The sequence below is a fragment of the Lampetra fluviatilis genome, chromosome 33, assembly GCF_964198595.1.
Source record: "Lampetra fluviatilis chromosome 33, kcLamFluv1.1, whole genome shotgun sequence".
Classification (NCBI taxonomy): domain Eukaryota; kingdom Metazoa; phylum Chordata; class Hyperoartia; order Petromyzontiformes; family Petromyzontidae; genus Lampetra; species Lampetra fluviatilis.
Window position 1 is genome coordinate 4,542,544 of NC_136307.1, and position 13,673 is coordinate 4,556,216.

General features: G+C 44.2%; 1 protein-coding gene across 1 annotated transcript in view; it reads right to left on the bottom strand.

Moving 5' to 3' along the window:
- The window catches only part of LOC144943945 (serine/threonine-protein kinase D3-like), a 40,646-nt gene extending 27,432 nt beyond the window's left edge, over positions 1–13,214 (bottom strand). The window contains exon 1 of the mRNA XM_078871847.1: positions 12,810–13,214. Coding sequence (XP_078727973.1) covers positions 12,810–13,214 — 405 coding nt within the window. The remainder of the gene's footprint in view (positions 1–12,809) is intronic.
- Between the last annotated feature and the right edge of the window lie 459 nt (positions 13,215–13,673).

A 13,673-nucleotide genomic window follows, 5' to 3' on the forward strand; every position in this document is an offset into this window, starting at 1 on the left:
CCGGAAACTAAAACATTTTAACGCCACGGCGGCAAGTCGCGTGATCTTTGAAAAGGCGCTTTTTAAAAATATAACTTATCCAACATTAAATGCGGCGATAGAAAAGGCTAAACAATTTTTGTCACGTCGCGTTGTGCAAACGGGCGAATGCGTAAACATGCTCCTGAAACACAAAGAGGGTAGAGAAAAATCAAAGAGAGCGGAAGCAACGCAGGATTAGGCAATTAGTGCGTTGCGTGATCTTTGTGGCACCCGCTCGACAACGAATCACCGCCCCAGAGAAGCGATGAACTGTCACAAAATGGTCGAAATTTGATTCAACGGCCGACAAATCTTTATCTTGTTGGTTATACATCTTTGTTTTGTTTCTCGTTTGTTCTGCGTCGTTTGCATTTCTGTAGACTTCAGTGACCTTAATACAACTGTAAGGCGCATAACGATACAATTAAAATCTATTTTTTTTTAAAACGTGCAAGTGAGAATACATTTTATACTTTTAAGAATTATATGAAAATTATATTCTTAAGTTACATTTAGGTTAATGGAGTCAACAAAACTGTATAATTGGACAGAATAATTTTTTTTACGTACAAACCATGCAATTTTTAATTGCGTGGCAAGTACTGTACATGCAAATGAGTATAAACCTATTAGCTACATCATGTTTATAACTCGTGTATAATCCGTTCTTGCACACACGTGTAAATTCACTTCTTGCTTACAAAACTCAATTAAATCATCAAACTTTTACATCACCGCGTGTCCAACGCTTACAATTGGCAGTTCGACACCCACGTTGAGCAGAGCCGACACAGGAGATCCGCCTATCGGCTCGCACATCTGCCGATGGAACGAGGGGGGGGGTGGACGGAGGAGCCGCGGGGAAGAGGCTAAGCCAGTGGGCGCGCAAAGCGATTTCCTGCGGGAGAAGCCTCCCCACAGGACGTCCCACCTCGCTTTCCGTGTGGGACCCAATGTGTGACAAACATGTTATTTTCCTGTCGGCCAGCCGGGTCCTGCCTGCCTGCATGCCCACCCTTGTGTGCTTGCCTGCCCCTAGGTGCCTAGCCGCCTGGCCACATAAGTGCCCTGCCTTGCCCGCTAGACAACCAATTTACTTGACTGACGTCCCATTACTTAAAGCACTGCTCAGACATTCACCATATGCCCGCACCTCCGATTAGCATGGTTGGCTACGTACGGTGCGAAAGAAGTTCAACATACATACATACAGACATACGTGACAATTGGGACCTACGACTGAAATGGCTCAACGCGCACCACAAATCTCAAATCACATTTCAGCAGCTAAGCAAAGCCGAGCCTGGTTGGCGCTTCAATGGGAGACTGCTAAAGATAACCAGGTGTTGTGGGTCTGGGATGGGAGTTCGCCGAAAGATGGCAGCGCAGATATTTATTTTTGCATGATTCTAAGCGGAGCTTTGATTGTTACCTCATAATATGCGCGTTACATTTTCTGCGGGTCATCTGCTTTCCTCACACATCTAACCAAACACTCGATGCGATTATCGACCAAACATCCCAATGGAGAACCCTCCTGAGAATGATTCTCGAGACTTTGCTTGGTAAATCAACAGCATTATTTATGTATTAAACTCTTTCGTAGGACCCATATAGGGGACGGCTGGGCATTTTGTGACAAATGTGGTGCTGTCGAGTGGAGAATGTTGTGTGTGTGTTATTGAACAGCTGGCCTTTTCAAACTCAATTCCTCTAAACACCACAATAACCACGATCCAACTATTCACATTTGTACAGACATTTAATTGTTACACGTTGCAAGTGAATGGTGGCTGGGAATTAGGGAAACCTGTGCCGTGCTGACATATGTGGACCGGAGCTTGAGAAGCCCTTGTGAGTAAAGACAAAGATCCCCGATATAGTCTTAACCACTGTTAGGGCAACTTCTGTGAGTGAGCACCTATGAAGGCCGGCACAGTACACGAGGAGATGGATGGCCAGCACCACGTCTGACCGCCTTTGTGTTATGACTGTTTGTGACGGTTAAGTAATTGGATGCAAATCGCACAGAATGTGCGCTTTTATAGTAATGGTTTTTTTAAACACATTTTCCCGTGCGTAACAGGTGCTTATTTGAGACTGAGTCGAATTAGGGGAGGCCTAGGACCGGCTCAGATCATCGTCACTGGCATTGGCCACGAGCGGGAATTGAACTCGGGTCGCTGGGCTCGTAGTGCAGCGCGCAAACCACGACACTACCACTCCCCCCCCACGTGTGAGCAAAGCACACACATGCACACGCACTCTACACCCAGCGCAAGTATTTTACTCAATGCTGTATCACTTCCCTTCATGCGTATTTTTTCCTTCCTATCTGCAGTTAAATGTGCGGATGTGTGATAAAAAAACGAAGCTCACACAATAATAACCGATTTTGAGAAAGTGACAATACATCCGAAGATCCGGACGGCGCGGAATGCGTCACTGCGCGAGTGTGTGCAATGTGGGCGAGTTCCCACGACACGCCAAAGGGCCCTTTTCGTTGCAACATCAGCCACGCGTGCACCCAACATCTGCAGCAAAGTGTCCATACGAGAGTTGCCACAGCAAGTCGCTTCCAACCGATAATGATGGCGATTATTTACCCAGCAAAGCCTGATTGAGTCAACACATTTCCAGCAGGGCGCCTGCAATGAGAATGTTTGACCAATAGTAGCTTTGTGTGGGAGGAAACCAGACCACTTGGGAGAAGCCCTACACATACAATAATAATTTGCATTGGTAAGGCCCATTTCATCTGTAGAAATCTTGATGAGGCGGGGCACATTAATGGTGATTTGGGTATCAGCGAGGATTCCCCCTATCCAAGTTGGGGGAAATGGGATATAATCCACGAAGCATGTAATAATATAAACATTGAAAAAGATTATTTACAATTATAATAAATGCATTGAATCATGCATAGAATAAATTATTATTTACAATGAATGCAAATTATACCTTTAGGCTAACGGAACGAATGAGACACAGTAAGGTAGCTCAAACAAGACGGACAACACAAACGAGATAGACAAGAAGAAATGAGACCGTACAAACTAGACATAAAAATCAAGTCATTCTCGACACTAACTGTAACTTCGAATGATGACGAATCATCGCCTCACCAGGGGAGAATGAATCATTGCATCCCTGCCATCCAATTGCGTTGCAAAGCCTCCACTCTAGCCATGCTCCCATTTATTCCGTGAATTTTTTTTAATCCATTTTTTGTTGTTACCCGACAAGACAGAGAGAAAACATTTCAACGCCTTGGGGAACGCCGGCCATGGCTGTCACCATCAAAACAGGTTCCCCAATGTGTGTGTGTGCGTGTTTCATTCCGCTCGAGGTATGGGTGGCGCATACATTTTTATGCAACAAACATTAATCTGCAGCAAAAGGGAGCAGTCGGTCATCTGGAAATTCTCTTGTTTCTTTCTCCCCGCCCTCGCCCCTCCCATTAAAGTGAAGCGAAATTGAAAGACTGTCTCTCAAGTCGGTTACATTGGGTGGGACATTTTGCGCAGAATAAAGGAGGTCATGCCACCAAGGCAGTCAGTGGAGTGGCAACCAAGAAGAATATGCCAACCAATGGGGAAAAATCCAAATATGAACAAGTGGTGGTGATGATGATGATGACTTTAAGAGCGGTCCTTGATGGACACGTGATGACTGTGCAACAAGGGGAAGACCAAAAGTGAGAGCCTGGTGTTGTGGTGATGATGATTAGAATGTGATAGTGTGTTTGTGATGGGTGGGACATGTGCGCAGGATGGAGGAGGGCAGGTTACCGAGGTGAGCACTCGAGTGGCACCCAGGCTGGCAACTGAAGGTGGAAAACCCCAAACAGCCAGCGGTGTCACAATGAATAACAAAGGGAAGACCATTGTTATTCGAGCGAGAAGCTGGTGATAATGAGAATGTAATAGTCTGTGTACATAACTCGAGTAGAAAATTTTAAGTTGCCAACCCCGCATCCCCAACATCCCGTATCCATGCTTTCAGACAAAACTCGAATTGGCTGCCAATTCAGAGAGGGCCCCTGAATCATCCCGGACAAATTATTTTCAGTTTCTCATGGCCTGGATTCCAACATCATAATTCAGGCTGAGCGGAAACACGTTGCAAAAACAGTAAAAAATTAAAACGCTCTACATGGTGCCAATGATTAGTCTTACATCTGGGGTAGTGGCTTGACCAACTGACGTGATAACTTGAGTAACTCGGAGAATTATACTAACACCACTTGTTTTTTTTTTACAAAACTCGAGATTGTTCACCCACTTGAGTTATGGGAGAAAATCCGGCCTACTCGGTGGGATTTGAGTCGACTCAAGTTGGCCGTTCACGTAGACTCGTATAAGAGCGGACCTTGGGGGTCAGGTGTTGACTTTGCAACAACTGCACAACCTTGCAGAATGGAGGAAGCGACGATGAGAAGTGGTGGTCGTAACGACTTCTCACTTCGCTTCGACCAAAAATGCACGCGAAACTTCTTCCCGTCCTACAACATATGGTACCGCACTCTAAATAGGAAACGCGGCGTTGCCAAGTGCCCTTCGTTCTTCTCCAGGGTCCCCCATACTGCCCAGCTTGAGGGAGATACACTTCTGAGAAGAACAGAATTCAAAACGCCTGCACTTCCAACGGCAGAACAGCATCGACACTCACGCTGCCGATGACCAAACGCCACCTGGGGTCACAATCAATGGGCCCCCATTCATGCGACGCTGCACGTGCTTGCGCGGTGCCAGGGATGAATGCACAGGCGGGCAAAACAGAGTGCCCTGGCCTCGCTTCAATCTGCCCAAAGTTTTGACAAACAACAACAAAACGCGGCTCTTACGATGTCACCGTAGGACTAGGCCAAATGCAACTGGAGGTTCCTTTCTTACATCGGGCGAGTCCTGTACCCCACTGCACAATGCTCCGACATCTATGGCCCCTGCTTTTACCAGCGGGTGACGTTTGGTCAAAAAACCCCCACGACCCACACCGCATGGAACGGCCCTAATACAGCAGAGGATGGTCAAAAGGATCGTTAAACAATGTCTGCTCTGGAAAGTAGTCAAAACGAAGATCCATTTTTTTCATAAAATTATGATGGAAATGAACATGGGATAATTGGTATCCTCCCTTTACAACACTGAGCCAGGTGGTAGAAATTCCATATTCTTATGGCGAGAGTAAAGCTAATCCATGAACCACTGAATTTTCGTTAAAGCGACACTGTTGTTTTTTACCTTCAAGGCATAATGGAACGAATCAGTCCCCGAACAGAATTTGAACTCGCAACCTTCATATTGCGAGCATTTCACTCTAACCGTTGGGCCACATGGCCACAATTTAACCGCGGAAATCGTTTGAAATCAGGCATTCAGGGTCTAGCACTGGCACGCAAAGGCCTACACCTGGAAACAATGTAAAATGGTCTGTAGAATCACCTAAATGCTTTATAGCTGACAGTTGGCTTTGGCAACAACATGGCTGTGGTGTTACATGGTGGGCAACAACAAGAATCAATCCGTGGAACTCGTACAAACCAGCGGGGTGTCAGGCACGGCACGCCAAGCACCGGGCCACCCGGTTGACAAAATCCAGCTGGGTTTTAAGATACATTTATCATACGTCCAACCGGTGCCAGATGAGACAATTTTGCGTTGTGACAATGCTGCACCTACGTATCGGTTTAACGCAATTCTAACGCTCAAGATACATGCGTTGAACCATGCGTTGGATAATTAAATGCTGCATAACCGATGTTTTTGATGATCATTTGCTCATGTTATATTTAGGTAAATGGAGTGAATAAAAGCTGCACGGGACGTAAAAAAAAACATAAACAAGACTGACAAGATGAGAATGAGATTAAAAGAGAATCCAATCATGAATTTAATCGTGACCTTGAATTATGACAATTCACCAAATTGAGTTGGGGGGGGGCTAATAGTTACTGGCCAAGTGGAAACCACAAAGTGGATTTATTTTCAGGCCTTTAACAATCCACTGCTGGATAAATGCGTCCCCACACCATGTCAGTTGTAGGGGTCGTTTGACCATACTTCACTACATTGGTTATCCACTTGCCACGGACGTTAGCCACGTCCAAGGATCGAACTCAGGTCGCCAGGCTCATGGCACGCCGCACTCACCGCCAGGCTGAATTAGCTCAAGCTTAATTATTCATTAATTACCTAGCTCACTTTCCTCTTCCCTCCCTCTTTTTCTTTCACCATTTAAAACACGGCGCTGTAAACGTTGCACTGTGCTTGACACAGCCAAAAGCGCTGCCCGTCACTCTCTCAATGCCAACGTTAAGCGGCTTAGACCACAGATCCAATAAATAAACATCCGCGTTGAACCGACGGTCCCAAAACTCATTGACGTTGGGTACTATACCACAGGAAACTTACATCATGGCATAACCCTTTCCTGCCTGGACAGACTCCAACGGCTATGTTTCTAATTGGTCAAGGATTGAAGGCACCTCTCTCTTTGGTAGTACACAGCCTCAATGGACACACACATGTAGAATACACATACACACGTGTATTGATGTACAGTACAGAATTTCCCTCTCAAAGTTGCATGTCTAATTAATGTGTTTGGAGACGGAGGAGAGTGGGGGGGGGTGGAAAAAAACCTCCGAGCAGGGATTTCGTGGTTACAAGCCCGTTTTGTACGCGAACAAACGCAACGCTTTTAAAGAAGCTTGAGGAGGGCTGCAAGCGAGGGGCATCTGGAAAAAATTACACGGCAAGAAAACCTGTTTAAAGAATGAACTGGAAGATGGCCATGGGAACGTTCACAGGTTGCGATGTGCATGCTACCCTACACTGTAAAGTGTACCCACACGTAATTTGTACGGTGATTACGATTTACAATTATTTTGTCTTTTTCCACAATTTCATCCTGATTGCGCTATCAATGCCGGTCTCATCAGACGAAGAATACATTCGGATCTATCGCAGAGCAGTGCAACCCTTCGTGTCAGATAACAGCCCGCAGAAGCGGACACCACAGAGCCACCTCCGAGGTCTATTTAATTAACGGAGGAGGCGGTGGCGGCACTTTCCCCAATCCATCTGTCACTGGGAATTATGTCCTTTGTTAAATAAGTGCAGAACAAAGTTATGTTTGTGGTTATTGGTGTCCGGGCTGAGAGCATCAACTACACTGGAGAAACGTGGAGCTTCTTGGATTTGAAGTTAGGATTTCGGCAATGCCAGCCATGAGGCACCTGGCCACCTAACAGTATCGCATGTTACAGGCGTATTGACTCCTAGATTAAAATTGCTTTGTACATGCATTAAATGGTAGGCATGGAGAATGAACAATCATTGCAAATAAGACGGTGTTACATTTAGGCTACTGGAACACACTAGACTGTAATAACAAGACAATTAAAATACTTTTTTTTCATAACAAAACAAGATGATAAAATTTAAATAACAAAATTTTTCATTTACTGAATCGAATTGCAATCCCAAATCAAGTCGATTTACTAAATCGCTTGTGGGTTCAACTGCTACATGGCTATTATACAATACCTGGCATTGTTATCAAACTTTTTTTTTGCTTAGGTCTGTAGCTCACGATTAAACAAAACGGTGGTTGCCAATTAGAAGAAAAAAACAGCGGCATGACATAGTGGCATTAGTGGGTGTGTTTCGTATGTATGTTGAACTTCTTTCGCACCGTACGTAGCCAACCATGCTTATCGGAGGCACGGGGGGAAGGAGAACAAACGAAACACACAAAGCAGCTCTCAATAAATGACTTTTGAATCTAGATTTAAAAAGTGCATAGCTCCAGTGGCTTCCTAATATCGGAAGGAAGAGTGTTCCACTCTGGCGAGACCCTCTGAATCAAGTCCATGCTTTCCGACAAAACATCTGATTCAGTTGGGTTGAGTTCAATGCTGGCCATGTTAAAATCGTTCTTCACTCTCGGCATCGCCCATGTTTCTAGATAAGCACAACTTATTATTACGTGTATTTACGTTGAACTTCTTTCGAATCGTACGTAGCGAACCGTGCTAATCGGAGTTGCGGTGGACCTGGTGGCCGTGTTATCAACCATGTGTTTTTTAGTCCAAACCTTACTTTCCTGATCCATGAGAATACACTTATTATGTAAGTTGTTCCACTCTGGAACTCAAGTATGTGGTCATTTTAGGCGTTGACGCTGATCGTCCCTTTCACCTACAGTACGATATAATTATTTTACTTGTCCAAATTCGTGGTCAACACCCACAGTGTCCGAACAGTGATTTATGTGGTGGCTGTCATTAGGAAAAAAAACAACTCCTCACTGAACCTCCTGCCGAATGACATAAGGGCCAGATTAATTAAACATGGTTCAAGCTACACATTGGATTCGTATGGCATGGACCACTTCATGTGTAAAAAAAATAAAACTTAGAGGGGTGGAAAATGTGGTTACACCTGCAGAAATAATAAAAAATAATTTAGTGCCACACGGGAAAGTGGAGCCTGCTCGTTTGACTTTCACGGTACAAGAGCCGTCACCATCGCTCTTGACTGTTTATTTAAGGTATAATACAGATCAATTGTGGCTCTTCACCATCCACACTTATGGTTGTTTTATGTGTCAATAAACTCACGTGTGCATCCCAACACAAATGAAAAAAACATTCCAAGACACGGCAAAAATGTAACCTCAAGAGTGATGCCCACGATTACACGATGTTCAATCAGCTGTTTCAAATACGTTCAATTCCACGAAATGTAATTGGATGTCACTAAACATAACGAAGCTTGAGGAGTGGGGAGAGTGGCGAAGCTGTGGTTCCGTGTGGTTCACAAACTTCCCTGCAAATCCAGAGAGTTGTATTCCATTCCTGTCCTTGGCCAAGTTTGATTTGAATTTGCCACGATAAATTAAAATACAACAACCCCTATGACAAGGGGGTGACTTTCACCCAACAGTGTACTAACAAATAACTTTAAATCATTATTATTATTAACAAGGTCCCTAAAATGCATTGTGAATATTCAGGATTTTGGAGAAGCGTTGCATTAAATATTAAGTTATATTCCGTAGCAACTGTAGATGTTGTTGAGAGGTCACCATTGCATTCCAAACCTATTCAACTGGGCCTTGCGTTTAGGAGCAATTTACCACTCACACGAGCGTGGGATGGCATTTATCTCGCATACACAGCTCTGAGCTACTCGTGGGAATTCCACATTGCTATGGCAGTTGCCAGTTTATCAACAAGACCAAGCACTGCTGACTTATCACAAACCGGTCTTGTAATCATATTCTTAAATAAAAGTGAAAGCAGGTTTCGCTGATCAAACAAGTGTGGCTCTGTGCTCTTCTTTATACAACTGGTGGACATTCCGCCTTGATATGGCAGTGGCCAGTAAGGGCGCATGTCACATCCACTGTTGACTTGTCAAAACGTGGTATGCAGTCTTCAAACAAAGCCATAAGAACAGGTTTGAAGTGACATGGACGGGCATTTTCCACTCAACAATTATTGAGTGGCAAATAAACCCTGAGAGACTGTGACTGTGTAAATAAGAAGATGGTGTTTGCCGATAACACATTACCGTATCTGCTAATGGGGAAAAAAACTGATCGTATATCAATTCAAAACTGTTCACATCAGCTCCCTGCACAGTTTTCAAGGCACCAGAGTAAAAAGTGCGCTCTCCACCCACAAGCAACTCGATCTTTGAAGGACCATTACCTGAAACGTCAGTTTATACGTCTCTCTGTTATAATTAAGAACATAGCCCCGAGTGTTCTTTCGGCAAGAGTACACCAACTTTATATGACGTTAACGCTTAAGTGTTTTTCGACCACCGACTGTAGTGACCAGTTACGTACACACCACGTTAAGCAAATATTTCCCCTAGATTGAAACGACTTAATTGGAAAAATGTCCTTAACTTACAAGAACACATTCGTTTACATTGGTATAGATAAGAAACCAAGAGAAATATTAACTTGTTGTTTTAGGCCAGTGAAGCCCAGGATGACATCCTGCAGCCGCATTTCAGAGGTTTGGTTCAATAAACACCTTAACTTGAAAAACGAAGGAAACGCAGTTTCAACGCAAGTTATTTTAAGTCAGACATGCCAGTGACCATATGCGTAAAACATCTAAAGTGATTTTCCCCTTCATTCACTGCTTTAAATGACACATTAAATACATGTACTGTATTCCACTCCACTTATGCCATAGACCCAGAGCAGATTCTAAACGATCACTGGCTCACCAACTCGCCAAATCACTCCACGTGTCATTGAAACCACTTCAAATTAACTTTCTATGAGACCTCTTTTGGCAGTATCAAAAAAGCTGCATTGTCTTTCTACTGTTCGCCTTTTGGCACTCTCTGGTCTAACATTGGTGTAGGCCAATCCGTTTCAAACACAATGTACATACAATGATCAGAGCATGTTTGTTTGCATGTTTTGCCACAAGCACGTGTGGTTAATGCAGACTTGATGCCTTCCAAAAGCCTTCTATTTGGTGTTTAAACATCTTCACACTTCCTGTTTTATTGCCAGAGAGGGTAAAAACTTTTCATAATTTTACTTGAGCTTAAGTTATTTATTTCACAACTCCCAGTTTGTTAAGGAGTCGCTCACTTTCCCATTCACTCGTCACTAAAATTAAACTAATCCCAGCAAAATGGAACGCATCTCACCCATTCACGCACCATGGCCATGAAACTATTTCAACTTGAGGTTTTATGCCCCACAGATCCAAGCAGATTCTTAAGCACCACTCACAATCACAATGAAGCTATATCAACATGTTTTTTTTATGCCACAGTTCCCAGAACATCCTTCAGGGCTAACCACTCACTATGACCATGTAAAGAGGTGATATTGACATTTATGCTCAACATCACCATGGCACAATACGAAACTGAAAATGTAACTTAAATTACGGTGGTATATACAGTAGCGTGTACCATATATCCCATCAGAACCTTAAGAGCCACCATTCACCATGAAACGACATTGAAATGTCATTTCAATTGCTATGCCAAAGAAGCTGGCAAATTCACTATCAACAGAAATCCATTTGAGTTATACTGTACACAGACAACAGAAGATCTTTAAGGGTCACTTACACATCAATTACTGGACATCTGTGAAAATGAGCTTTATAACTCATCGGATTCCTCCAGTATAAATACATTCAGATTATGACTTGCCTACCACACAAACATTCACTTACCATCACAACCACCGCATGTAACTACCTCGCCGGATATACAGGAGGTCGTGGGTTCGATCCGGACCCTGACGCCTATATATTTGGAGTCTGCATCTCTCTCCTCCCGTGGTCGCGTGGATTTTTCTTCAGGTCCTCCGGGTTTTCCCCTCCACATTTCGAATTAACATCACAGCAGAGTATGCTGGCATCTAGAAATGTCCACGTGACGACAAGCCAACTTCGTTGGAGGTTATAATTTGCGACACGGTCTCGGTGGGCCTTCACCTTGGTAACATAAATAAAGTTTATACTCTTTGGTTCTTTCGGTAAAGTCACGTAGGTATACAATTTTATACCTACGTGACTTTACCGAAAGAACCAAAGAGTATGGATTCCTGCAGTCACGAAAGCTTCAAATCAAAGAAAGTTTAGTTTACAAGTTTAAATAGTTTGTCCAACACACAACTCACATTAATCCAGACCTGCAACCCCTTATCAGTGCCTACAGTACCTTATTATAGACCAATTCAGACCTTATTGGTCACCCCGTGCCCTTATAAATCTCAACGTTCATCTTAAAAAAAGGAAGAAACACAAACTAAGAAAAAAAATTCAAACTCAATTTCCCTGTACAAGAATACGGGTTAAACTGTTTGGGTTGACAGGTATGCTATATCTATGGGTCTCTATGTATCTCTGTGGGTCTCTATGGATCTCTATGGATCTCTGTCTATAATAATACCCGACAACCCCTTATCCGAGCCTCACTTATTACAGATTTTAGTGGTCACCCCGTGCCCTTATAAATATCAACGTTCACCCTAAACAAAAGTCACCCCGTGCCCTTATAAATATCAACGTTCACCCTAAACAAAAGTCCCATCACAAGGGAGAAACACAACCGGTACCGTAATCTGGTCCAACACCATGTGAGACTAGGCTCTAAGAAAAGCTGTCTCAGGTGTGGACCAATCAACTTCAAGGACAATGCATACATTATCAGAGTTGTGTTTTCTGTTTGCATTCCGACCGCAGGTATTGTGGTCAATGCAAACATGACTCCTTGTAAAAAAGTGTCAGTTTTGTTTCCAGATAAGTTCAAGTTCATTGATTAGGTATAGCCCTGTGAGCCATTCGGCTCTTGAATCGGATACAACCGCAACAAACAAAAACATGAACAAGAAAACATCTTAAAGTGACTATGTGACTAAGTACAAACAGAAAATCCAAGAAAAGACAGCAAAATATTCCAGAAAAAAGGCACCGTACACCAACGCTGTGTGCAAAAATCCCAGTGGGATGCAAGTCAAACAACAACAACAACCACAAGACAACTTAGATTAAGGCCATCAGTCTAACTCCGTACTACAACAAACATGGCCAAACCCAAAAACTTTTCGAAATCACCAAAATAAAGCCAGATAAAAGGGTCAAAAAAACAACTATCAAACAGGGCACATTTTTTGCACGTATTGAAAACGTCTGTAACGACAATATAGACCTCAAAATTTTTTTTTTAACTCAATTTCACCGTTCAAAAATACGGGGGGGGGGGGGTGGAAATTTAAAACCCATCTCAAACCTTTTGATCGACGACAGCGCATGCGAGATTCCGCACGGCTGACGATCCCGGCGGCTCTGCAGATTCCACGGTGACCGTCTCCCGGGCCAGGCCGATCTGCAGCTGGAAGGTGACCCCCGTGGTGACCCCCGTGGTGACCTCTCTGCCAGACCCAGCAGCCACGCAGGTCAGGGCGCTGCTGTTACTGCTGCTGCTACTGACGCTGTTGTTGATGATGGTGGTGGTGGAAGGGTACCGATTGCACGGGGCCATCATCAACCCAGGCCCGCCGTTCGTGGCCCTCCCGATGGAGAGAGGGCCCGAAGCGTTGCTGCTGTTGCTGCTGATGTTGCTGCTGCTGCTGATGGTGGTGCTGATGTTGTTGCTGATGGTGGTGCTGGGGGTGGTGGTGGTGGACATTGCCATGGTGGTGGTGGTGGTGGTGGAAGGAAGCTCCACCACGTTGGACGGCAGATGGAATTGTCGCGTTTTGAGTGGTGGTTGATGATGTTTGTTGGCGGCTTTGAGATGTCTCGTGAGTGTGTGAGTGGTTAACGGGACCTTCCTCAACTTCGTCACGATGTCTTCTTGCCCAAGCCTCCCTTCTTTGTTATTAATATCGATGGCGTTTTTGATGTTCGCTGTTGTTGCTTTGCGTTTGATGGCGAAGTTGCCGCTGCTACCGTAGATGTTTATAGTCTTGCCAGTGCTGTCACTGCTGCTACATTGATCCTTTCTCACCGCTGTTCGTGTTGCTATTCCTGTTACTGCTGCTACAAATCTCACTACCACCGCTGTTGCTGTTGAAGTTCCTGTTGTTGATGTCACTACTGTACTGCTTGTTGCTTGCTGCTGCTACTGCTGCCCGTTCAAGTTTCTGTCCTT